The sequence below is a fragment of the Sus scrofa genome, chromosome 1, assembly GCF_054392235.1.
Source record: "Sus scrofa isolate SSC_HxYL_T2T_F1_AM1 chromosome 1, Sscrofa_HxYL_maternal_Yorkshire_Landrace_v2.0, whole genome shotgun sequence".
Lineage (NCBI taxonomy): Eukaryota > Metazoa > Chordata > Mammalia > Artiodactyla > Suidae > Sus > Sus scrofa.
This window is the reverse complement of record NC_139383.1, coordinates 139,873,724-139,898,496: the sequence shown is the minus strand read 5'-3', so window position 1 is coordinate 139,898,496 and position 24,773 is coordinate 139,873,724. Positions and strand designations below refer to the sequence as shown.

Here is a 24,773-nt window from a genome sequence, read left to right as displayed (position 1 = left end):
GTAACCATAAGTTTTTCAATGTCCTTAAGTCTGTTTCCGTTCTGCAAATAAGTTTATCTGTATCCTTTTTTTAGATACCACATATAGGTGATGTTATATGATGTTTGTCTTTCATTGTCTCACTAATTGTGATAATCTCTAGGTCCATCCATATGCTGCTGCAAATGGCATTATTTCATTCCTTTTTATGGCTGAGTAATATTGTATATATGTACATCATTTTCTTTAGCTCTCTGTCGATGGACATTTAGGTTGTTTCAGAAAGACAGGTGTTAACTCTTCTCTAAATTTTTTTTTTCCCCCATATGGACTCTATTTTTTTTTCTTGTTTTATTATTTTAATTTCTTTCTGTTGTACAGCATGGGGGCCAAGTTACTCTTACATGTATACATTTTTTTTCCCCACTCTTCTCTAAATTTTTAATAGAATTCTCCCATGAAGCCATCTGGTTTTGGACTTTTGTTTGTTGGAAGTCTTTAAATCATTTTCAATTTCAGTCCTTGTGATCGATCCAGTCATCTTTTCTATTTCGTCTTGGTTTAGTCTTAGAAGATTGTACTTTTCTAACAATCTGTCCTTTTCTTCTAGGTTGTCTGTTTTATTAGCATAAGTTGCTTTTAGTAGTCTCTTATGATCCTTTGTATTTCTGTGATATCGGTTATAACTTCTCCTTTTACCTTCCTAATTCTAGTGATTTGAGTCCTCTACCTTTTTTTCTTGATGAGTCTGGCTAAGGGTTTCTCAATTTTGTTGATCTTTTCAATGAACCAGCTTTTAGTTTCATTGGTCTTTTTTCTTTTTTTGTTTCTTCTAGGGCCACACCTGTGGCATATGGAGGTTCCCAGGCTAGGGGTCAAATCGGAGCTGTAGCCGCTGGCCTATCCCACAGCCACATCAACGCTAGATCCAAGTCGCATCTGCGACCTACACCACAGCTCACAGCAATGCTGGATCCTTAACCCACTAACTGAGGCCAGGGATTTAACCTGAAACCTCATGGTTCCTAGTCGGATTTGCTAACCACTGAGCCACAACAGGAACTCCTCATTGATCTTTTCTGTTGTTTTTTTTGTTTCTATTTAATTTATTTCTGCTCTGATATTTATGATTTCTTTCCTTCTACTAACTTTGGGTTTTGTTTGTTCTTCTTTCTTTAGTTATTTTGGGTGTAAGTTTAGATTGTTCATTTGAGATTTTTCTTGTTTCCTTAGGTAGGCTTTTATTGCTATAAACTTTCCTCTTAGAACTGCTTTTGCTGCATCCTGCAGATTTTGGATCATTGTGTCTTCATTGTCCTTCATCTCTAGGAACTTTTTTTTTTCTTTTTTAGCCACTTTGTGGCATGTGGAATTCCCAGGCCAGGATTCAGATCCGAGCTGCTGTTGTGACCTATGCCACAACTGTGGCAACACTAGACCCTGAACCCATGGTGTCTGGCAGGGTATTAAACCTGCATCCCAGCCCTCCAAAGACACTGCTGATCCCATTGTGCCACAGCAGGAACTCCTCTAGGTATTTTTTTATTTCCTCTTTGATTTCTTCAGTGATCCACTGGTTGTCTAGTAGCATATTGCTTAGTCTCACTTAGTTGTATTTTTTGCAGTTTTTTCTTGTCATTGATTTCTAGTCTTATAGTGTTGTGGTTGGAAAAGATGCTTGATATGATTTAAGTTCTCTTAAATTTACCAAGGCTTGATTTGTGACCCAGAATGTGATCAATCCTAGAGAATTTTCCATGTGCACTTGAGAAGAATGCGTCTTCTGCTGCTTTTGAATGGTATATTCTATAAATATCTTTAAGTATATTTTATTATATATTCTATAAATATCTATTAAGTCCATCTGGTCTAATGCATCATTTAAGGCCTGTATTTCCTTGTTGATCTGCTGTCTGGATGATCTGTCCATTGCTATAAATGGGTTGCTAAAGTCCCCTGCTATTATTGTGTTGTTGATTTCTCTTGCACTGTAGCAGCAGCCCAAGCCACTGCAGTAAGAATGCCAGATCCTTGACCTGCTACACAACAAGGGAACTACTTTTTCTATATATAGTAGTTTCTTCCTCTTAATCCCCTACCCTTATTATGCCGCTCCCCCGCCCCTCTCCCTGGCAGCCATTGGTTCTTTATATCTTTGAGTCTGTTTCTATTTTGTTATATTCATTTGTTTATTTTTAAAATATTACATATAAGTGATAACATACAGTATTTCTCTGACATATTTCACTAAGCATAATACTCTCCAGGTCCATCCATGTTTTTGCAAATGGCAAAATTTCATTATTTGTTATTGCTTTGTAGTATGCCACTGAATATGAAAAAAATATATAGATATATATCTCACATCTTTTTTATCCATTCATCTATTGTTGGCACTTAGGTTGCTTCCGTATCTTGGCTGTTGTAAATAATGCTACTATGAACATTGGGATATATCTTTCTGAATTAGTCTTGTCATTTTCTTCAAATAAATACCCAGGAGTTGGATTGCTGGATCATATGACAGTTCTATTTTTAGTTTTTTTGAGCAGTCTTCACACTGTTTTCCATAGTAGCTGCACCAATTCACATTCCCGCCAACAGTGCATGCAGGTTCCCTTCTGTGTACATCTTACCAACACTTACTTTCTTTTCGATAATTCTGACAGGTGTGAGGTGATATCTCAACCGTGCTTTTGATTTGCATTTCCCTAGCGATTAATAATGTTGGGCATCTTTTCATGTGCCAGGTATTTGTTAAATATGCAAATTACCATGATTCTTCCCTGAAAATTGTGATTCATTAAGTCTGGTTTAAGCCTTGGAATTTATTTTTTTTTTTTACAAGTTATTCTTATCCTTAAGGAAGTTCTAGAAACACTAAGAGAGGGTGCTTATTTCCAACTAAATTTTCTAAGTGAGGAGAATTAAAAATTCCATATGCTACTTTAGGAATGTAAGCACAGAGCTCCCCATAACTTTCTCTGTGAATTCGCTGAGAGAAAAGCCAACATGGTTCTTTTTTTTTTTTTTTTTTGGCCACGCCCTTGGCATCTGGAAGTTCCTGGGCCAGGGATCAAACCTGAGCCACAGTAGTGATAATGCTGAGTCCTTAACTCCTAGGCCACCAGGGAACTCTGGGAGGTATTTTTAAATGCAAAGGGTGAAAAAAATCATTGAGGTATATAAGATGAATTAAGGTATCACTTATTTAACCATACCAGATACATGTGCCATATTCTATAATAGCTGTAACTAGTTACTAGCAAGAAAAAAGGAGAAAGTAGAGATGAAATGTACTTAATTCTCTTGAAACACTTAACAATTTTAAGTCCTTGCTTGGGTTTTATTCCTATATAACAACAGTTTATCTGAATTTGTTTGATATTTGAGTGATTCATTTTTTTTTTGTCTCAGTCATAATTCTGTCATGCTCCCCTTGGTTTTTCCAGAACATTGTTTCCTTATATTTGGACATTCTCATTTTGGTTCAGGAATCTCAGAGAATAGATGTGATTTATTCTGAAGTCCTACCAGGTAGAGCTACTCTAAAGTAGTTGCTTCTGTCATCTCTTTCTCTATAATTTGCCTAGGCTCCCTAACAAAAGGGAGTTATAGTCTTTAACCTTCTATCACTTCTTACCTACTCATCCAGGTAATTTTGTGGTTAGAGATGAATTTCTGACTTGCCCATTTGCCCGAGTTCTGTGTGCAGCTTCAGAATGTTCTTTCTCCTAGATACGGCCTCTCTGGCAGTGATGTCCTGGATAACGTAGCATATGCCCGGGCGTTCAACACAGACCACCAGACCCAGCTCCTTTATCAAGCATCAGCCATGATGGTAGAGTCCAGGTGTGTGGTCAACAGAAAATACTCAACATGTTCCCAGAGCCCTTAGCCTGAATTTTGTATAGGCTGTGGCCAGTTTGACAGTAGCTTGAATTAAAAATGGGGAGATTGAAGTTTTAGTTCCTATTTTAACCCTGTTTTGTAGTTTAGGTCAAGTCACCATTAAAGTATGAAGCCTTAATCCACGTGAACTTGTTAGAAATTCTACTTTGTTATAGGTCAACTCAGAAATGGATGTTGTATAAATAAATAACTGTAAATATGAAAGTTTAGGGTAGTGAGGAAGGAAGCAGATTCTGACACAGGTAGGCTAGGAGTAGACTTCAGAAAATCCATGTTCCCTGTAGGTATGCACTGCTAATTATAGACAGTGCCACCGCCCTCTACAGAACGGACTATTCGGGTCGAGGTGAGCTTTCAGCCAGGCAGATGCACTTGGCCAGGTTTCTGCGGATGCTTCTGCGACTTGCTGATGAGGTGAGTTGTGGGGTAGGGACAGAGAATGCCTACTTTCAGGAGCCGTGAATTCTAAGCGCCTAGCTGGGAGGCCAGGATACCAGGGCCTGGTAACGTCAAGATATCAGATATAGAGACTTGAGTCATTCATTCTTTATGGGGGTAGGGTTGGCAGCAATAAGGTTCTTGGAATATTGACCACAAAAAATATTTATCCTTTCCCTGTCAGTTTGGTGTAGCAGTGGTAATCACCAACCAGGTGGTAGCCCAAGTGGATGGAGCAGCCATGTTTGCTGCAGATCCTAAAAAACCTATTGGAGGAAATATCATTGCTCATGCCTCAACAACAAGGTAAAGTGATGGGACAGATGGCTTCATCCTGTAATGTCATACTAACTGTGATGATAACATTTCCATTTAAACCCTGTTAAAGCTGCTGTTGAGTAATCAGACACAGGAGCCCTTGCTTAGCTTAATTGTCATGCTCTGGTTAGAACAGTGTTTCCTTTTAGTTCATAAAAGAATTAAAAGTACTCAAATGTGGAAGGATGAATATGAAGAAGTGTTATGTCTCTCATTATTAAAAAAAAAAAAAAGTTTCGATATGGAAAATCCTCTTGGGCAGGAAGTAGAACAGAAATGGAGAAATGGATTCTTCTCGAATTGGAAGTGCCCTAAAGAATGCAGAAAGATCCCCAGTCCTTCTAGGAAGTACATATGCCTAAAAAGGTTTTAGATCTATCATAAATAGGAATAGAATTTTTATTTATTCATTTATTTATTTTTTGTCTTTTTGCCATTTCTTGGGCCGCTCCTGTGGCATATGGAGGTTCCCAGGCTAGAGGTCCAATCAGAGCTACAGCTGCCAGCCTACACCAAAGCCACAGCAACACTGGATCCTTAACCCACTGAGTGAGGCCAGGAATCGAACCCGCAACCTCATGGTTCCTAGTCAGATTCGTTAACCACTGAGCCACAATGGGAACTCCAGGAATAGAATTTTTAAATTATAACTTTGGTGCTTTGGCCTGTGTCTTTGCCTCAGACTATACCTGAGAAAAGGAAGAGGGGAAACAAGAATCTGCAAAATCTATGACTCTCCTTGTCTTCCTGAAGCTGAAGCTATGTTTGCCATCAATGCGGATGGAGTGGGAGATGCCAAAGACTGAATCATTGGGATTTTTACCCTGTGACAAACCTGAAGTGCTGCAGCCTAATGGAGAGGACTGCTCCCTGGGGTTCTTCCCAGGCCTCTTTCAGCTGTGACTGCCAGGAAAAGGCTTCCAGGAAAACAGCTATTATATTGGCTTTTTTATGGTGTAAACACGAGCAGGTCAGTAGTCACAAGCTGATCTGAAATGTTTATTCCTTCTAGAGTGTATTAATCTCTCTGTGAATTCTTTGGTTTTGGGGGGTAGGTATGAAATACCTTTGACATCATAGTGCCTTGGAGTTGACTCAGGATTAACTGCTGTCTACTAGACAGTCTTAGGTCTCTTGAAGAACTAAAGCTAGGGAGGCAGGCATGACTTCTCTCACTGTCTGAATAATGTTGAAAAAAAAAAAGATGCCTGAGCTATGTACAAAGAGAATGGATCTCCTCACAGGTTTCTTTTTCTCTGTTTATAAAACTGTTAAGTCAGAAGCAGGTTTTTAAGTTTGTGTTTCTGAATTATCGTATATAAGAATTCACTGTTAGATAAGGGTATGGAGTAGGCCCGCTGGGCCAACAGCTCTTTATCACTTACTTGATTTTTTAATGCTAAGGCAATTCAAGAGAGTTCTGGAGTCTTAAACATTTCAGAAGCTCTTTAAGTAAATTCACTGTGGAGCTGCTAATAAAGTAGTTATTTGTAGTAAATGTGCTGGCTAGAGGAGTTACTCTGGTACAAGCTGTATATTTTAAGATAGGGCCTTCACAGTATTCTTTTAGCACTGGGTGGGGAATCACTTAATACTGCTTTAAAATCGAAACTTTAGAAGGGAAGCTCCACATTCAGATGATCCTGTTTATTCTCCTTCCACTTAATAGAGATTATTATAAGATGGCTACACCATGGTTTTTCTCTGGCCTTTGTTTTGTATTGTATAGGTCTGGTACATACCCAGATTATTCTACTTCAGGGGTTTCAGATACTCCTTCTCCTTCAGACTTCTACTCAGGATGGGTGTTAACCAGCTCTTCCAATTTCAAAGGACCTCTCAGCTAGTATCAAGAGGAGAGGCAATGCAAATCTCTCCTGTTGCCTGTGTTAATCCTCCTGTTTGTAGGGAGATAGGATGACACAACCTAATGCAGCTTTGTTTTAAAAACAGTTCTGTTCCCTCACTTTAAAGAACAGAATATACCTCTTAGGTCTTTTCTTAGACTTTGTGCTATTGGTCCTAAGAGGACCAGGGTATACCTGCTTAGTTGGTACAGGCCCTTGTTAGACTAAAAATAAGCTCTTACCTGTGTTTACATGTAACTAAAATTTTCTCTGGAAGTAGCAATAACCAAAGAGCTTATTCTAAGCTATTTGGTGCTATTTTTCTGCAATAGCCTGTGTAGTGGGAAACAGTTATGGAAGAAGCAAGCAAGAGTAAGTAGCTGAGGGAGTTCCCACTGTTGCTTAGTAACAAACCCAACTCGTATCCATGAGGATGCAGCTTTGATCCCTGGCCTCATTCAGCAGGGTAAAGGATCCAGCATTGCCGTGAACTGTGGTAGGTTGCAGACACAGTTCAGATCCCACGTGGCTGTGGCATAGGGTAGCAGCTGCAGCTCTGATTTGACCCCTAGCCTGGGAACTTCCATATGCCACAAGTTCAGCCCTTAAAATGCAAAAAAAGAGAGAGAGAGAGAGAAAGTAGCTGATAACAAGCATGGAAAAAAGAATATAATCACTTCTAGTTAAATTTGGTTTATTTCAATTTTGTACCAAAATATATTCCAGGCAACTCCTCAGATCATCACTTTAACAATCTCATAAATCTTATGTATTTCTTTCATTCCAAAAGCTGCCAGGACTCTGGAAGTTAGGTGGTCCAGCCCTTGGCCCAGGAATATAGTTAGAATCCACATGATAGGTAAAAAGAGGCAATACCCATGGCCTGCCCTGACGCTTTTATTCTGGCAGGTTAGGGAGTAATCTTAGGACTATATACTTTGGTATTGAATATTATTAATCAGTGAAAACGATTAGAGAGTACAAGTTCTGTGTTTTGTTCCTATAGCTCTTTAACATTCATCCACCTCACCAGCAGGTGGAAGGCAGTCTTCAGTGCTCTACCCACACTCAGGCCTAGGGCAGATATTATACTAGCCTTGATTTTTCAAGAATTCACTTTAGTGAGAGAACGACAGAAAACCCAGGCCTCAAGTACTTCCCCAGTTTCAGATTGGATAAGGGATTAGAATAAATTAACCAGTGGACAGTAGGGAGAAATTGGGGAATGGTTGCAGGTAGCAGGCAGACCCAGGAGTCAGGATACTCCCTTAACCAGTCTTGTTAAGTTTCCTGATCTAAGCAAGGTCTCTGGGAAAAAAGACTTGATTTTCTTTTTTTCCTCCCTCTCAAGTCATGAAGGCCACTGAAATGTGATTATTCTCCTAAAATTACTTCCAATTCTTCCAGGTCCTTTTGGAAAGCTGAATCCTAGGAAGACAAGAGAATAAGACTAGGACTCAGAATCTAAACCAACATTTCCCACACCTCTGGTGCCTGAGAATGGGCCCTTTGCTTCCTTTCTGAGCTGTTATCATAGTCTTTTTTTCCTACTTTCCCAGGATAGCTTGAAGCCTATGAAATCTGTCCCCTCTCCTATGTGGGATGTATAAGAAAGCCCACATGCGGAAGTGCACCCTCTTGGAGGGAAAGACGACCTCAAGATACAATATTCTTTCCTGAGAAGGTCACACAATGGCTCAGTGAAGGATCCCAGTGTTAGAAAAGCTCTGAAGTATTTATTACCTCTTTAGTGACATCTGGCAGCTCCAGGGCCAGCTTCACCCACTGTTTTGCTTCAGGGTTTTTCCCTAGTTCTCTGTAGCACTGAAAAGAGACAACAGTGAAAACCTGGCACAAATGCCACCAGGAACTAGAAGGGGAAGAGTATGTATGTACACTTTCAGGAATTCAGGCAGGCAAGTTTACCTTGGAAATATATATCCTTCCTGCTTTGGAAAATCCTGGTTTCAGTTCTTCGGCCTAGAGATGGGAGAAGGCATTTTAGTAAAGGGTTCCCAAAGTCGAAATCAGACTAGAGTTGGTTAAATAGAGAGGTCCAGTGCCCAACCTGGAGACTGATTCAGTGAGTCTGGGAATCTGCTTTTTTTTTTTTTTTTTTAAGCTCTTTGGTAGTGCTAATTTTCCTGTAGAACAAGCACACATAAACCTGCCCTCTACCAGAAACCCCTCCCAAAATGTCCTTAGGGAAAACAAAGTCGCTCTGGCCTTTCTGGCTGCTGTCCACCACTCCCTTCCTTTCCCGATACCTTTAGGAAGCTCTGGAGGGCGTCCTGCACGGTGGCACTGAGAGGGCTTTCAGACAAGGCTGTAGCAGTCTTTTTTTCTAGCCAGCTCAGGTGAGAGACCTGCCACAAAAGATCAAGGTATTACCAAAAAAACTTAAGTATCTTTAGGAACACTGAATGTTCTTTATGGAAAGCAAATAGGAGTGGATCCAATCACCACTAACTTGACTGTTTGGAGGAAATGACACATAAGCCAGACCAGGTGATCCTCCAAGGTGATCAGTGTCTCAGGACTTTTAGGGCCCTCATGTTAAACCCTGGAATTTGGCTCACCTGGTAGCACCACCTGCCAAGGAGAAAGTGAGTCATGGGATTTTCTGGCTGGAGAGCAATGGCTTTGTCCACATGTTCCTGAGGGGGGAAATATAAACGAAGATCATATTCAAGAGTTATTAAGGGAAGAGGAGCAAGCCACAGAAGCTGTAGGAACACCCTTCTCAAGGAGGTAGGATGGAGCAGGGAATCTGGTCTAGATCAGCACCAGGGAAGGAGGAGAACCCTTTCCTCACCTTGAAGCTAAAGCCACTCTGGATGCGCTTCTGGATGCTCTCATGCTCAGCCAGCTGACCACAAAGCACTGCATACCTAGGGGGAAGCAGCAGCAAGCTCAGGCCAAGGACTAAGTACCATCCCTGCCAGGAATAGGCTTCCCACCCATGCCCTCATTGCACTGCCCCTGTGCCCACATCCAGAGCTGAAAATAACATTTCCATCTGTATACAATTCCTCTTCTCATAGACCTGTGGTCCCAATTCATATGCTTTAGCAAATACAGTGGTAGGCTCACAGTTCTCCAAAGTACACTAGGTACAGAAAAGGTGAGTCTTTCACAGTATTTAAGCAAGGTCGCAAATCTCCAGATATCCCCTCATAATGAGCATAGCCACAGCTGTCATAAGAACTTAAGCAGGTATCTAAAAATCAGCATCAAAGTGTATGAGACCTGAGCATATTGTTTTTTGTCTCCTGAATAGACAATAAAAGAAGGTCTCGTTAGCCTTGGGAAGCTATTTTGGAATGGGATACTCTAGGAATTTCTAATGTTAGCTTGGGAACCAAAAGCAGCAGAGGGAAAAAAAGGCTTCCGATTTCAGCTCTCTCCTCCACTTCCTCCCTCTCAGGGGAACAAAGCCAGCCAGCTTCCCATCTTCTGCCTTCAGAAACAAAGGTCTTATTACCTGACCCCCCTCTAACACTGTTTTTAGAAGCACAGTTGACAAGTAAGTATCGAAAGGCCCAAGTTGCTTTTTCGTGTATTTACTAAATATCCAAGTATATTCCAGAAGCACATATCCACTTTTAGTTCCCCAAAAGTAGCTAAGAAAGCCGGAAGTCTATTTCCATTCTTGGGAGCCCAGGAGCCTCAAGGAAAACAGCATCTGTGATACCCAAGTAACAGTGACCTGGCTTCTGAGAGAGCCACTACAGAGACAAAGTCTTCAGCAATAGATAGAGAAGCAGCCTCTCTCAGCTCATGATCTGAAGGCAGTTATGGGAAGCAAGCAGGGAGGTGGGAAAGGAATACTGTCACTAAAACTCTGAGGTGCTAGAACCAGGCCCTTGGACACAGTTTGGTTCTGACCCATGCAAGCTGGCAGAACTATTGCCTCATGAGACCACAAACAGGGCTGATGTTTTTGTAAACTAATAAATTGACTACTAAACTTCCGGGGGTGAGCTCACATCTACTTTTCTTCACGCAAGCCAAGTGAAGAAGCCAGAGTCCATCACCAGCCAGGGATAGAAGCTAGAGGAATGAAGAGCTTGTGAGGAGGGGAGCTGCAAATGTCCCAGCCTCCCTGAGGAACCAAGAACCCACAAGTTTTGTAGGGTGACTAACAAAGCTACTCATTTCTCCACGCCGCAACAGAAAGCTGTACTACTTACTCTCCCTCGTCTCACCTTCAAGACACTTCCCAAAGAAAACCCCTGGGTCTCTAGCTTGGGTAGGATGGGACATATGGAAATAAATGTCTGAGCTCCCTCTCCTGGCCCCTCTGGTCAAGGCAGAGAAAAGAAAGGGCTCTCCTCCACTCTAACCCATGCTGGCTCTCCCCTGCAGGGTGTTATTACCACTGGTGACTTTCAGCATTCTCATCCCCCTTCTCCAGGGCGGCCTCCGCTGCTTCTTTTCCTGTAGGACAGAGGGGATCCAGAGTTAACAAAGGGCTCCCACGCACCCTTCCACAGGAAAGGCTGTGAAAGAATGACTGCTCCAGCTCTCACCAGTCCCCACCCAAGGTGGAATTGTAAATAGGTGTGCATGTGAGCAGAATCAAGAGCTTCAAACAGCTTCTCAGGGACGACTTCTGTTTCAACCTTGTCATCAGCTGCTCCAGTTACCTTATAACACCCACCTGAAATGCTCAAAGCATTTCAAATATAAAAGGACTCAAAAGCAATCAGAAACTGTCCCCAGTAAACCATTTCCCTGGAGGGTTAGTGATTTGGGGTCTGTGGATAGGCTTCAGGCTGTCCATGAATCCCTTTGAAGTTGTGTATAATTCTAGGTAAGTGGGCATTTTATTGGGTAAAGGATCCATAGCTTTGATCAAATTCCCAAGAGGATCCATAATCTAGGAACATTAATCATGGCTCTAGGCCAGAACTCCTCAGCAGAGCCAAATGGACTGAGGTCTGACCAAAGATGACTCTCACGCAGTCTTACCCCAGTTTTCCAGGCACCAAAACTAACAAATCAAAGCCTAAACCCATGCAGGCTCTTGACAGAGGTCCCCTATAACATCAAGGGAGCTACAGCCCTCGAGATGAGTCTATCCCGTCTATACTCTAGAGAAAAGAGCACACTGCAAAATGAATTTATTTACAAAGCAGAAACAGACTCACAACTTAAAGTTACCAAAGGGAAAGGGGGAGGGAGGATAAATCTGAAATCTTGGAGTAACAGATACAGACTACCATATATAAAATAAACACTAAGGACCTACTATAGCACAGGGAACCATATCCAATATCATGTAGTATCTTTTCCTAAAATGGGAAAGAATCTGAAAAATAAATATAGTTCTCCTGTGAAACAGCAAGTTAAGGAACTGATATTGTCACTACAGTGGCTTGGGTCACTGCTGTGGCACAGGTTCAATCCCTGGCCCAGGAATTTCCACATGCTATGGGCATGGCCAAAACAAAAAAGATAAAAAGATAGACTTTACATGTCTATCTATCTATCTATATACACACAGACATATATGTACACATATCTGTATATATATAACTGAAACTCTTGGCTGTACACTAGAAACATAAATCAACTATACTTCAATTTAAAATTTTTAATAAAGTTTATTTAAAAATTTTTAATGGAGAAGCCTTGGAAGAGACCATAGAATGGAACAAAAGTAATGTGTTGAGGTGGTTAACGACAGTGGATGAGAACCCTACATTCCTCTAAGCAGAAAACCCATACAGCCCCATCACTGAGGGACACTGTCTCTTAGGGGACTTCTCTCTGCCTCCTTCAAAGCACTATCTCACTAGGAAAATAAAGGTGAAGAATGAGGCAACTGGTTCCTACTGCCTCCTAGTGGTCCAGCTTCTGGAGCCAAAACAAAATGAAGACATATAGATCTAGCAAGGATGGTCCTAAAAAAGCCAGAATCCCAGAGCAGAGCCTTCAGTGCCACTCCATAGTCACCTGACCTCTAGCAGGAACAAATCTGTCCCAGGGTGCTAAGCTTGGGACCAGTGCTGGCTGCAGCCATTCCTTTTTGACCCACTGCCCCACTACTTTTTCAGGGTTCACACTGGCTGTTACTATTAAGAGGCGATCAAAAGGGAAAGGAAAGTTTGTTGCGGCCAAGAATCCAAAAATCACCCCCAAAGGCTGATCAGAATCCTCACCTGAAATGGAGGAGGGGAAGCAGAAACTGTTTTGAAAAGAAGGAAGTAGTAATTAAACAAGCCCCTTTTGTTAAAACTTCCAGGGGGTTTTCTGAAGGTCTATATCAAACATTGAACACAACCGACCTGTTCTTTCCATATTGGCAGAAATCTACTGTTTAGAACAATGACTTTGAGGTACTGTCAGATTCTATGTTATCAAAAATTCAGTGTTTGCAAGGCTGTACTTACAAAAGTGGGAAACCAGACAAATCTACTTGAGATAGTTCAGTTACTCTGAATAACTGAATCACAAAATCTGGAAGTCCATTGATGGTACCTGACTCAAAGGATGTGTAACTAGGCAGTACACATCATCTTCCCCACAAAACCAGTCTCGCTTTAAAAATCCCAGGATTCTCAACAACCTCTTGACTGAGAAGATGCGCCCTGAACCTGGCACAAGTCAGATGCACCCTATACCCCTGTGTACAGATTCTGACTATAGAGTTGCCAACCAGACCCCAGGGACTTCGAAGCTAGCAGTATGCTTCCAAACTGCTCCTTCCGGGTGCTCAGCAAACACACTCCACTCATTATATTCCTAAACACCTGCCATGCAGGCTCCATGACTGAACCCAGATTCCTAAAAGCAGCAGCAAAAAAACCTCAGGTTAGGAAAGGTTTTGCCCTTTGTAATTGAGAAATGAGCGCCAAAACTTGTGATACAACCACAATTGACCCTTGAGCAACACAGGGGTTAAGGCACCGCAGTCAAAAATCTACATGTAACTTAGCCCTTTGTATCCTGGGTTCCAACCAACCTCAAGACTAGTAATGTAGTGTTTCCTCTTGAAAAAAACCCACACGTAAGTGGACCTGTGCACTTAACAGGTCAGCTTTACTTCTAAAGTCATATACACTTGTGTTACTCAAGCACCACGATGTGCAGAAATGCAGAGGCTGCTCTCCATCTCCCGAGGAAGTGGGTCCTCGGGAGCCAGTCTGTCCCTAGCAGCTGAGCCCCGACAGCCTGCATCTTGGCAGTTCCCCTGGGCTGTAAGACAATGGGCTGGCTCACCCCCAGAATCAGTCGCCTTCCCATGGGAACCTGTCCACACTCACCACTGAGGGCATGGGACTTCTTCTCACTCGCCTCCTCAGCAAGCTCACACATGTCACTGTAGGCCCGGGCCAGGCGCCAGAGGAAGTCCTGCCGGCTTCCATGCTGCAAACCAAACAGAAGAATGAGGCCTCCTTCGCTCAGCTACAGAGAATTGGGGTTTTGGCCTCCCCATACCCTACATCTGAGTGTGCTACAAACACCGATATCCAGCCCTATGTGACTTCTCACCTGCAATTAGCTGATGACATCATCTCTAGTCTAGATTGCACAACCCCCAGACTGAGGGCATTCTGGCCCCCTAATACTGTACGGAGGAAAGGTCAACTCCAACTTAATGAGGCACAGTAAGAGGAGTCTTGCTGACAAAAAGTTGTGAGAATGCCCAAGAAAAGGAAAGACTCTAACTTTGGGGGCATTTATGGCGATAAATTCTAGCGGTGAACCTGAGGAAAAGGGAGCTGTGGCTGGGTGACCTACACACTTTGTCACTTGTGATGAGAACTTCAGATGGGCCAGGCAGCTTTGGCTCTGCCTCAAGAGAAATAAAAGGACGAAAACCTTCCAGTTCTTTCAACAGTTCTCCATTGGAGAGAGAGGGAGCTCTTTTGCAGCAGCTCTACAGGAGGCAGCTGGCAGTCCTGGTGGTGGCAGGGAAGGATGCTCTGGGGCAGCAGCACACAGGCCCCTAGGGGTGGTGTGTGGCCTCCTTGGCAGAGGATGTACAACCCCGAGAGGCAGATGCAAAACTCGCCATCCCGCCCTCATTTCCCTTCCTGACACATCACCTTGCAGGGTCAGTGACACAGTGACCTGCTTCATTGGCTGGGGGTTAGCAGCGGGGAGGGAGGGCAGACAGGCATCTGGAGCCTCACCACAAGCTTGTTTTTGAGCAGCAGCTGGAAGCCCTCACGCTTGCCCTGCTCATCGCCCTGGTGCAGCTCGTCCGCCTGCTGCAGGAGGGGTAGCACATGTTCCAGGCCAGGGGAACCTCCAGCCTCCAGGGCTCCAGGCGCCGGCCCCAAAGCCACCTCTACTTCGAGGTCCAGAGAATCCCTTCTCCCCATCTTCACAGTCTCACAGCTCACTTCATCTTCCCCGTCATCATCACTCTCCCTTTCAGAGTCCCGCTCGTAGTCTGACTCAGCGTTGGCTGTTGTGTAACTGTGGCAGAGAAATGTAAGTGACAGGGTCAAGGGAAGGGCTTATTTAGCCTCAGAGCCCCTAGGGTCTGGGCTCCACCCACAAAGAGGCACTTTCCATGGCACTGTTGTGCCAAGCACCAAGAAAGAACCATTCTCCCCATTTAGGGGCAGGAATTAGTCCTTGAGAGAAAGGTTCCTATGGGAAATATGATCTGGAAGGGGAAGAGAGACCAGCTGGGGGCCCTGTGACAGAGGCCAATATGAGGATCCCCTGCTTAGCTACCAAGTCTGCCAGAGAACAGAAAAAGAACACCTAGAAAGACATGTACCAAAATGTCAGCAGATCTCAGGGTAAAGGAGTTAATTCCCCCCCCCCATATTTTAGTGTCATATATGATTGCTTTAGTGAGTGTATATATATATATATATATATATATATATATACACACACACACACACACACACATATATATATTCTTATGAATAAAGAAGAATTTAAGATAACAACCTTAAGATGTAGGTAGAGCTGATCTGAACTAGATGGCTCACCAGGCTAAGGGTTTGTCAATCATTTTTGTTTTATCAGCCAAATGCACCTGCCAGCCAACATGGGTGGGTGCCAGCCTCCGTGGCCATGGGCGCCCATAGATACCCACATTTTCTTTCTCAATTCAATGTATACCTCTATCCCAAGTTAGCAACCAAATCGAAACCACAATAGGAGGAGCCCTTGGAAATTTTGGGAACTTGCTGAGGAAGTCGGACAGAGAGGGGAACTTTGCAGCTGGAAACAGAAAAGGAGGAAGATGCAGACAGAACCCCTTAGGAAGGTGTCTGTGAGGCCACTGAGAGCCAGGTGTCTCCTGGGGAGCCCAACCCTGATGCATCCACCGAAGAGGAAGCCAAGTGTCTCCTGGATCTTGGCCTCCTCCACCAGCAGCTAATTATGGTGTTTTCCCTAATGAGCAACTGAATCAGACAAAAACTGAGCAGAGCAAAAGGTAAGGCTTCCAGGGGATCACAACCAGACACCAAAGAGCCCTCGAGACTGAGTGAAGGAAAAGTAGGTTCTGTCAGAGCCAGAAGGTTCTAAAGCACAGGGAAGATCTTTGGATCATTTAGGGATAAGTTTCCCTCCATCCTGGAATGAAGGGGTAGGATCCCTTGGGGTGAAGCAAGGCAGACCTAAAGCAGAGATGAGGTAATCTATAAGGCAGCCCACAGTCCGGGGTTGAATGCCATAGGCCAAAGTGCTGTCATCATCCAGAAAGCCAGAGATGGCAAGTAGCAAGTGAGCAACCAGACCTGGTGCCTGATCCATCCATGCGGTTTCTCTATAGAGGAGCTTTCAGACTCATTTAACTATGGAGCTCCAAGAACATCCACTATAGGAACTTGCAAGGTATTTAAAACCTTCCTAACCTTGCTTTTTAAGAGGTTATCTAAGTATCTCTCTCCTCCAGCAATTTGCAGTAAAAACTATAAAGGTATAAGGAAAAGTGGTGTCAGATTTCACAACCAGCCTGAGTGGTGATGAGCAAGACCACACATGGGCAGCCTAGAGAGACTCCCTACCGATTTGAGGCTTGGACAATAAGCTGCTGCAAGAGAGAAAGTCAAATCAGAGTCCACCACTGCCCTACTCAGCCCAGCCAGGCCCAAAGGCAAAATGGGTAAATGGGTTATTTAGGGTGGGAGCCTGAGTGTCATCACCTTCTCTTGCAGAAAGAAGGGGAGACACCCTTCCCTGCTCAGCTGAAGGCTGCCTCGGCAAATCAGGACACTCCCAGTGAGGAACCCCACTTATTCCTGCTAGAGCCCTGGCATCAGCACAGTTTCTCCAGGGAGCTGAGCCAGGAGAAAGTGCTACAACACTGTGATCTTTCTAAAGGCCAGGGAGCTCAGGTGGACAAGGAAAAGGAGAGGTCGGGAGGGGCCTTGCTGCCAGCCAGAGTGAGAGCTGGTCACCCTGTGAGGCAAGGAGGCTCTAGAAAGGCTGGCATGAGGAAGCCTTTTATTGCACCTAAGCCCCATTTCAAGGAGCTCTGCCTCACTAGTCGGCAACCCCGCTGCCTGACATGCAGTGGGCAGGCAAACACCTGCTGAGTGAGTGCTGCCATCAGGCCCAAGGGTTCCAGGGCTTGAGAAGAGATTTATCATGTGCCAGAGTGACAAGGGCTCCTGTCTTGACACTCACCGCATTCTCACATTTCCTGGACCACCAACCTCAAGAGAAATCCACCAGAGAAAAAGGGGCGGCCCTTTTATTTCACATGCCTGGCAGCTTTTGAGATGAGTCAGGAACAGGCAGGGACCTTTGAAAAGGCCCTTTGGACCTGTGCACTCGGGCGGGGCACACTTCCTCCTGTGGGCTGGGACCTGAGGCTCCCTTGAAGCAAGGGAGGCCAGAGCTGCCCAACTGTCCTCCTTGAGGACAGGAGAGCCTCCAAGTCAGTGATCAAGGACTCAGTTACACACACACCCCCTCTTAGCAATTAAGTTTCTTTGTTTCTTTCTTTCAACTCCTAAGCCCCTTTAGAGGTGCTGAGCTGAGGCATTCAAAGACAACCAGGCATGAACGCTGACCCTGAGAGACTCAGTGGTGGCAAAGATAAGACCAAGCATAATGAGGTGATAAAGGAGTGTTGATGAGGCTGCAGGCAATTGCTCTTGGCTGGGATGCTGGCAAAGGAGCTGGTGTTTTAGGGCAAGTTGGGTTTTGCCAGGGGACTAAAGCTTTGTTTGGTACAATGCTCTAGGAACAAGCTCACAGACGCACCCAGGGACTCTGACTCTGACACATTCAGTCAATCCCCTGGGAGCTCAAAGGTGCTATTTTATTTGGACGAAAGAGGGCTGTCAGCAGAGTAGAGTCACCCATCACATTGTCTTATCCTTTCATCCCTCAAAGCATTCCTTCTCTGGGACCCACGTACTGCCCACGTACTCAAATTCCTCCCAGAATTCTCCCTTGACCTATATGGCACTGACCATGGCCACTGCTCCAGATAGAAGCCAGCTAAACCAGAGTCTTGCACCACACCCACCGTCAGCTTCCACGTGCCACAGGATGATGGGTCGTGAGGCTGAGCCTTCGGAAGCTGTAATTAAGAGAGCCACCCTTTGGAGTTGCCTTGTGGCACAGCAGGTTAAGGAGCCAGCATTGTCAGTGCAGTGGCTTGGGTTGCTGCTGTGGTGCAGGTTCAATCCCTGGCCAGGGAATTTCTACATGTCTCAGGTGTAGGCAAAACAACAACAACAAACAACAAAAAAGAAAGCCATTCTTCATCTCACTCCTCTATGGATAGTCGGAAGCCCTGCCCTACCCTTTATGGCCCCAGTGAGCACCCCAAGCCATGAAGCACCCACAGGCTTCCCTGGTTCTTACTGCCCCCAGAAGTTTGTACAATTTCTTAAAACCATTATTGAGGGCTTTGAGTTCTATATCCTAGTCTTAGGCAGAGCTGTGACCTCTCTTCTTCCGTTATACACTCTCATACAGTTCAAATGTCAAAGAATGGGTGTGTATATATGTATAATTGAATCACTGTTGTACAGAAGAAATGATCACAACATTGCAAATCAACGATACCTCAGATGAACTTAAAAGTTCAAATGTCAAGTGACCTGCTTCCTGGGGTTCCTTAAGTCTCAGGGCTCACTATCAACTTCTTCACCCTTTCTTTTCAGTCCAGATGTGTCAATTCCCTTTTTTTGGCTGCGCCCATGGCATGTGGAAGTTCCTGGCCCAGTGATTGAACCCGCGCCACAGCAGTAACCAGAGCTACAACAGTGTCAACACCAGATCCTTAACCTGCTAAGCCACCAGGGAACTCCAGATGTGTCCATTACTCATTTCACTGTTGTCCCCTCCACCGCAGCCCTCTGGAAGCGTGTGTCAGCCCAGAGGTACTAGGTAAATTGAATAGAAAAGGGACACTTCCATGTGCCCTTGAGAACACAGATAATAGGGATCAGACAACCCAGGCGACTGCAGTCATAAGGGAGGACTAACCTCTCTACAAGACTACAGGTGTATCAAGAGCCACCTGAGCAATAATCAAATTCAGCACAGATGCCCAATGGCAGTGACATGGAAAAAGACAGTAATACTACTCTTTCATTAGAAAAGCAAATGAGAGGCAGGAGAATACAATCCTTCAAACACGAAAACAAGGCTGAAATTTCTGAGTAAGAGGTACTAAACAGAACAGGCTGTACTGCTCTGGGCAGGCAACATGTCTTCCTGTGGAAGCCATTCTGTGCCCTGACCACCAAGCCATCCCTCAGATGGGAGAGGAGCCTGGCTGAGCCTGATCGTAGGAGCTATACCCCTGGGGCGAGCATGCATCAAACAAAGCCTCAAGTCTCCGTCTGAGAACAACACCTACTTCATAGGCTCCTAGTGAGGACTAAGTGAGGAAATTCCCCAAAGTGCTTTGCCCAGTGTCTGTCACAGAGGAAGAATAAATGATAGCTAATATAATAAAGTGTTTCAGCTAAAGAGGGTCATGCCGCAAAGATCATCCTCAACGGATGGTTCTAGCTTCCAGTTGCCATGTGTGTTTACAGCTAAATCAGTCATTCTGACCCAAGAGAGGCTTGCCTGTTTACTTAGTCTTTTCCTCGAGGTGGAAGAAAGGTTAGCAGAGGCCAGCAAGGAGAGATCAGCCTCTAGACCTCACACAGGCCACGTGGATGACTGGACCTTGAAGCAGATAAGGGCAGAGGCTGCCACTGAGAGCATCGGGCTCCGCAGCAAAAATGTCATTCAGACTCCAGCCTTGGGACCAGAGATTCAAAGTGGGACTATTGCTTTAGAATCCCAAAGCCTGACCAGGTTTGGAGGCTGTCCACCAAACTCCTGCCTGCAGCCCTGTCTCCCAGTAAGGTCACACCTGCTGGGCCTCCAATTATTACTCAGGTCAGTCACTGCTCATCTGTGAAGCTCCGTGAGCCTGGCTCAGCCACTCAGTGAAGGAAACGCAGTCACAGAACACAGCTTACCAAGTCCTTGTGATAACACAGGAAAACACCCAACCAGTGTTACAGGAGAACAAAAATAAAAGATAATAATAACTACGTAAAAAACAAACCTACTCAGAGTAAATAAGAGATGCAGGCACGAACTGCTATTAACAAATGGAAATCCTTTTGACTGGATGATGTAAGGTGGATGGTTTTTCTTATTTCAACTATCCTATATTTCATTTATTTACACCCTTACTTAATTCCAAAAATTATTTACAGCAGCTTGGTATGAATTTTCCATTATAAACCTTACTTTTACAAAATGTAACCTAGCTGAAGCCACAACTGTCTCCAGGAGAGATGACTCACCCCCCTTCGCTCTCTGCATCTGTGAATGTGGTCCCCGAGGTGGCTGTGAAGTAGACAGAGCTGGAGCCAGTGGAGTCACTCCTCTCCCGGGAAAACAGGAACCTTCGCCGACGAGCCACTTTCTGGTTCTCTTCAATGTGGGATCTGAAAAGCAGGCCTCTTTCTAGAGGGTACCATTGGGCCCCATCCAGCCTGCCTTCCTCCTAACCAGGAGGGAGCCTCTTACAACTGCTGCTCATTAAAGGGCCAAGAGTGGAGAAAATCCTGGGTCTCTCTCCGCAGGACAGCAAGGAGAGCAGCTCCCTAGACCCAGCCGTATGGCAGACCAGATTAGTCAGAACGAAGCATTTCCACTGCTACAACAGGCCATGAGGGCCCACAGGCAGCAAGAACTTGTGGAAGGCAAGGAATCACGCATATGGCCGCCCTGCCAATTAGGTGAGAAGCTATAAAACTGGCTTTGGGAGTTCCTGCTGTGTGGCTTAAGGATCCAGTGTTGCCACAGCTGTGGCACAGATCACAGCTGCGGCTCAGCTTCGACCCCTGGCCCAGGAACTTCCATATGCCACAGACGTGGCAAAACAAAAACAAAACCAAAACTGGTTTCCTCCTTAGAGACAGAAAGCAAAGGCCGAAAAAGTTGGAAAGGCAGGGAAAATTTGGGGTGTTGGGGGCAAGGCAAGGCAGGAGAGGAGGCTGCATTACTCACCGGACCTCCCCCACAATCTGCCCAGCAATCCCCTGCAGGCTGCTCCTCAGCTCCTCCACCTCCCGCCGCAGCGCCACCAGGCTGGTCAGCACAAACTCCAGGCGGTCCAGTACCTCCTCCTGCCCTGCTCGTGGAAGAGTGGACAGCACTGCAGCATCGCCAGCCTCACCTGGGACAGCCCTCAAGGGCCTCACTGGAGGAAGGAAGACAGGAGACTGTGATGATGTCCATGGGATAGAGAGGAAAAGATCTTGCACCCAGAATTCAAGAATACTTGCTTCTGACTGGAGTTCAATTTACAAAGCCTTTTTTTTTTCTTTCTTTCTTTCTTTTTTTTTTTTTTTTTGGCTGCACCCGAGGCCTATGTAAGTTTCCTGGCCAGGGACTGAACTTGTGCTGAAGCAGGGACCCAAACCACTGCAGTGACAATTCCAGATCCTTAACCCTCTGTGCCACAGGAGAACTCCTACAAAGACCTCTGATGGTCAGAGAACAATGTGGTTTTTTGTTTTTTTGTTTTTTGGTTTTTTTTTTTGTCTTTTTAGGGCCGCACCCACGGCATATGGAGGTTCCCAGGCCAGGGGTCCAATCGGAGCTGTAGCTGCCGGCCTATACCACAGCCACAGCAGTGCCAGATCCGAGCTGCGTCTGCGACTTACACCTCAGCTCATGGCAACGCTGGATCCTCAACCCACTGAGCAAAGCCAGAGATTGAACCCGTAACCTCATGGTTCCTAGTCAGATTCGTTTCCGCTGAGCCACGACGGGAACTCTTTTTTTTTTTTTTTTTTTTTAAATACGTTGTTTTAGTTTCAGGATATCCAGGAAAAAAATAAATAAATAAAGGTCACATCTCTAAACAAGTGCCCTCTCTTCCAAAAACCTTACACACCAGAGCCCCTCAGCAGTACTGCAGACCATGGCAGATACTGTAAAATGCTTGCAAGAGTGTGGTACCTAGAAGGCAGGACAGTGACCTTGCTAGAGTGAAATAAAAAACCTTTACCTGCCTATATCATCCCCAAATCCCAGTCAGTCAATACAAACCACAGAGCAAAACTAAAACTGAGCTCACTCAAATTCTGATCTTTCATTTCACAAAGAAGAGCAAAGAAAATTCTGAGCTCCTCTTAAGAACTTCATTTAGTATCATCAGAGAGGGGCAAAGAGAAAAGGGGCAGCTACTGAAAGAAAAGGTACACCGGAAAAAGCCCATTCAAACCCCATGGTGAAACACCATTGCCAAGCCCTGAATTGAGCTCTAGCTCTAACAGTAAATGCTGGAAAACTGATAGCTCCCTAAGGCAAATGGACTGGAAAATGTAAAACAGAAAGGAAACCAGGAAGGCAGGACCCACAGTCTAAGCAAGCATAAAGCTGTTAAAGGAGATCCAGTAACAATCTAGGCCAGGTTACAATACACACCCAACAATGTTCCACTATGTAAGGCAAGAAAGATCCCTGGTGGGGGGGGGGGAGAAAGCTCCCTGGGAATGTGGCCACTTTCACCCAACCTCCATAGAAGAATGACTACTGCTAAGAAATTACAAACAATACAAGGAAAAGAAAGGAAAGATAAGCACACTTGCAATTCTAGGTTATCACCAGGCTATAAAATGCTGACAAACAATTGCAATCTAAGGTGATTGCAAAAGAAGTCTTTGAAGACTCCTCTTGCAAACCTTCTGGCATTTGGTAAGAGGAGAAACCACTCGTTCCCATTAACACAGGGTGAGATGATTTGAATGCTTCTCTATCATGCAATCATGAGGGGAGTGATTTAAGCCAGCCCTAGATGCTCTACTGTAATGAGTTAACTAACATGAAAGCTTTATGAAACTGAAAACATTACCCATTTCAGCTATGATTGGCTGTCAGCCACATTCTGCTTCAGCTGAAGTAAGTGCACTCCCAGCTCCATGGTATGGCAAGTCCACAGGACCAGGTGACCAGGCCCAATCCTGAACTTAACTTGCTCTGTGACAACCTCAAGAAAGTTACACAATCTTTTTTTGGGGGGGAGGTGAAGGAAAAAAAGATAGCTTTATTGCTTTGCCAGGCAAATGGGGCCACAGCAGGCTAATGCCTTAAAGACTGTGCTCCCACACAATCCTTTTCTTTTTTTCCCTTTAATTTTATGTCTGCACATGTGGCATATGGAAGTTCCTGGGGCAGGGAGTGAACTTGAGCTCCAGCTGCGACCTACAGCCCAGCTGCAGCAAGGTCAGATCCTTTAATCTAAGGCACTGGGTATTGAGCCCATACCTCCTCAGTGACCCAGCAGGTTCTTAACCCACTGTGCCACAGTGGGAACTCCAAGCTTTTTCAATCTGTACTTCCTCATAAGAAGGATTAAAAGAACTTGGACTAGATAGTCTCCAAAGTGCTTTCAAATTTTAACACCTAATTTAATACAAATGCCTCAAAAATTTTAATTCCTATAAGATTAGTTTTTCCTTTGGCCTTCTTTTGGACTATTCCTTTGCTTATTAAACATCTCATCCACATTAAGCAAGTGCCTTTAATATATACAAAGAACTACTGTGACCAGAACATACATACATATATATATATATATATATGTATATATATATATATATATACACACACACACACACACACATACACACACACTCTCCTGGGATTACAAGGGAAAGACTACAGACATAGAAGACTGCTTTTCCTTTTCAATAAACTTTCCCCAAAAGTGAAACTCTCGGGCACCGCCCTCACCCCCCTACTCCTTTCTCAGTTATCCTGTCCCACGGGTTCTGCTAAAGGCAGCCCCGACCCCAGACCCATCCCTCAGCAGCCACTGCGCACGGCCTTAAAGGACCAGCTCCTACCGTGGCGTCCAGGCTCTGAAGTCTGCGTATAGTCCAGGGAGTTTGACTGGCTCTGGCCGTGGCGCCGGGTCCTTTTCCACCGCTGACTGTAAAGGGCACACAGGAATCCAAGGCCCGCGGCGGTGCCCAGCAACAGTCCTAGCCCGGCGCGGGCGCCACCCAAGGCCCCCAGACTAGACATGCTGCACCTGCAGCCCGCGTGAGCCAGCAGGAGCAAGCAGGCGGGAGTGGGGGAGAGAGATTCGTGAGTGTGGTCCATCCATTCCCAACGCCGAACCCGTGGAGATGATTTCCCTGAGCTCCCATCCCCCCTTCCCTAAGGTTTCCGCTAGCCCCGGCGCCGCTCACCCAGCCTGGAGGCAGCCTCCCCTCCAACACGCCGCCTGACTGATTTCAGCGTCAGGTTGCTGGGCCTCCAAACGCCTCCCCCAGCCTCACGACACTGCAGACCGCAAACCCGCCGCCTTGGCTGCAAACTCCTGGTCTCCGGGCCGCGCCCTCTGAAGGAGCCCTGGACTGTCAGGAGTTCAGCTCAGGGTCTCACCCTCTTTACGCCGCCGCTTTCCACTGTGGCAGCGGCAGCAGCCTCGCGCTGTCAATGACCGTGACGTCATCAAACGGCGTCAACCATCATCCCCGCGAGCCTATAGGAAGGCGCGGTGAGATGACAACCGAGGCTTCTTCACGGGGCGGGGCCATGGGCACTTCTAAAGGGGCGGAGCCAGCAGAGAGCGGGAAAGTGGAACCTAGAAATCAAGAAAAGGAGGAGAGCTGGGAAACTCCCTGGGCTGGATGCTCTCGCAGTAACCCGCATCGTCTGTCCAGCTGGGGTTCCATTTCCCTCCAGTCACACCAGATGACTTAGTGTTCTCTGAATATGCTCCGCATATTCACACTACCTTTGCATCTACTCTTTCTGTCTACAGTGACCCTTTCAACACCTGGAAAATGCCCCCTTTCCTTAAATCTC

The 24,773-nt window shown here is 45.2% G+C and overlaps 2 protein-coding genes across 5 annotated transcripts in view; one reads left to right on the top strand and one right to left on the bottom strand.

Moving 5' to 3' along the window:
- Positions 1 to 6,145, top strand: part of RAD51 (RAD51 recombinase) — a 47,520-nt gene extending 41,375 nt beyond the window's left edge. Inside the window, exons 8-11 of one of the 2 annotated variants that reach the window (XM_085009413.1) lie at positions 3,718 to 3,831; positions 4,176 to 4,305; positions 4,514 to 4,635; positions 5,330 to 6,145. In XM_085009413.1, coding sequence (XP_084865539.1) covers positions 3,718 to 3,831; positions 4,176 to 4,305; positions 4,514 to 4,635; positions 5,330 to 5,453 — 490 coding nt within the window. In that variant the 3' untranslated portion in view covers positions 5,454 to 6,145. 2 annotated transcript variants of the gene reach the window in all.
- A 1,026-nt stretch (positions 6,146 to 7,171) lies between these two features.
- RMDN3 (regulator of microtubule dynamics 3) lies at positions 7,172 to 24,407 on the bottom strand. 3 transcript variants are annotated; one of them, XM_003121593.5, is made up of 13 exons: positions 24,152 to 24,407; positions 23,804 to 23,991; positions 20,958 to 21,150; positions 20,249 to 20,392; positions 14,639 to 14,927; positions 13,766 to 13,868; positions 10,874 to 10,934; positions 9,310 to 9,385; positions 9,074 to 9,151; positions 8,762 to 8,860; positions 8,421 to 8,474; positions 8,238 to 8,318; positions 7,172 to 7,922 (listed from the first exon to the last, which is right to left on the bottom strand). In XM_003121593.5, exons 2-13 carry the CDS (start codon positions 23,982 to 23,984, stop codon positions 7,869 to 7,871), a joined length of 1,413 nt encoding a protein of 470 aa, XP_003121641.3. In that variant the 5' UTR covers positions 23,985 to 23,991; positions 24,152 to 24,407; the 3' UTR covers positions 7,172 to 7,868. The 3 variants fall into 3 exon arrangements, with proteins under 3 accessions (XP_003121641.3, XP_005659803.3, XP_084830498.1); XM_005659746.4 differs by having other exon boundaries at positions 24,348 to 24,407; XM_084974372.1 differs by having other exon boundaries at positions 23,804 to 24,407.
- Between the last annotated feature and the right edge of the window lie 366 nt (positions 24,408 to 24,773).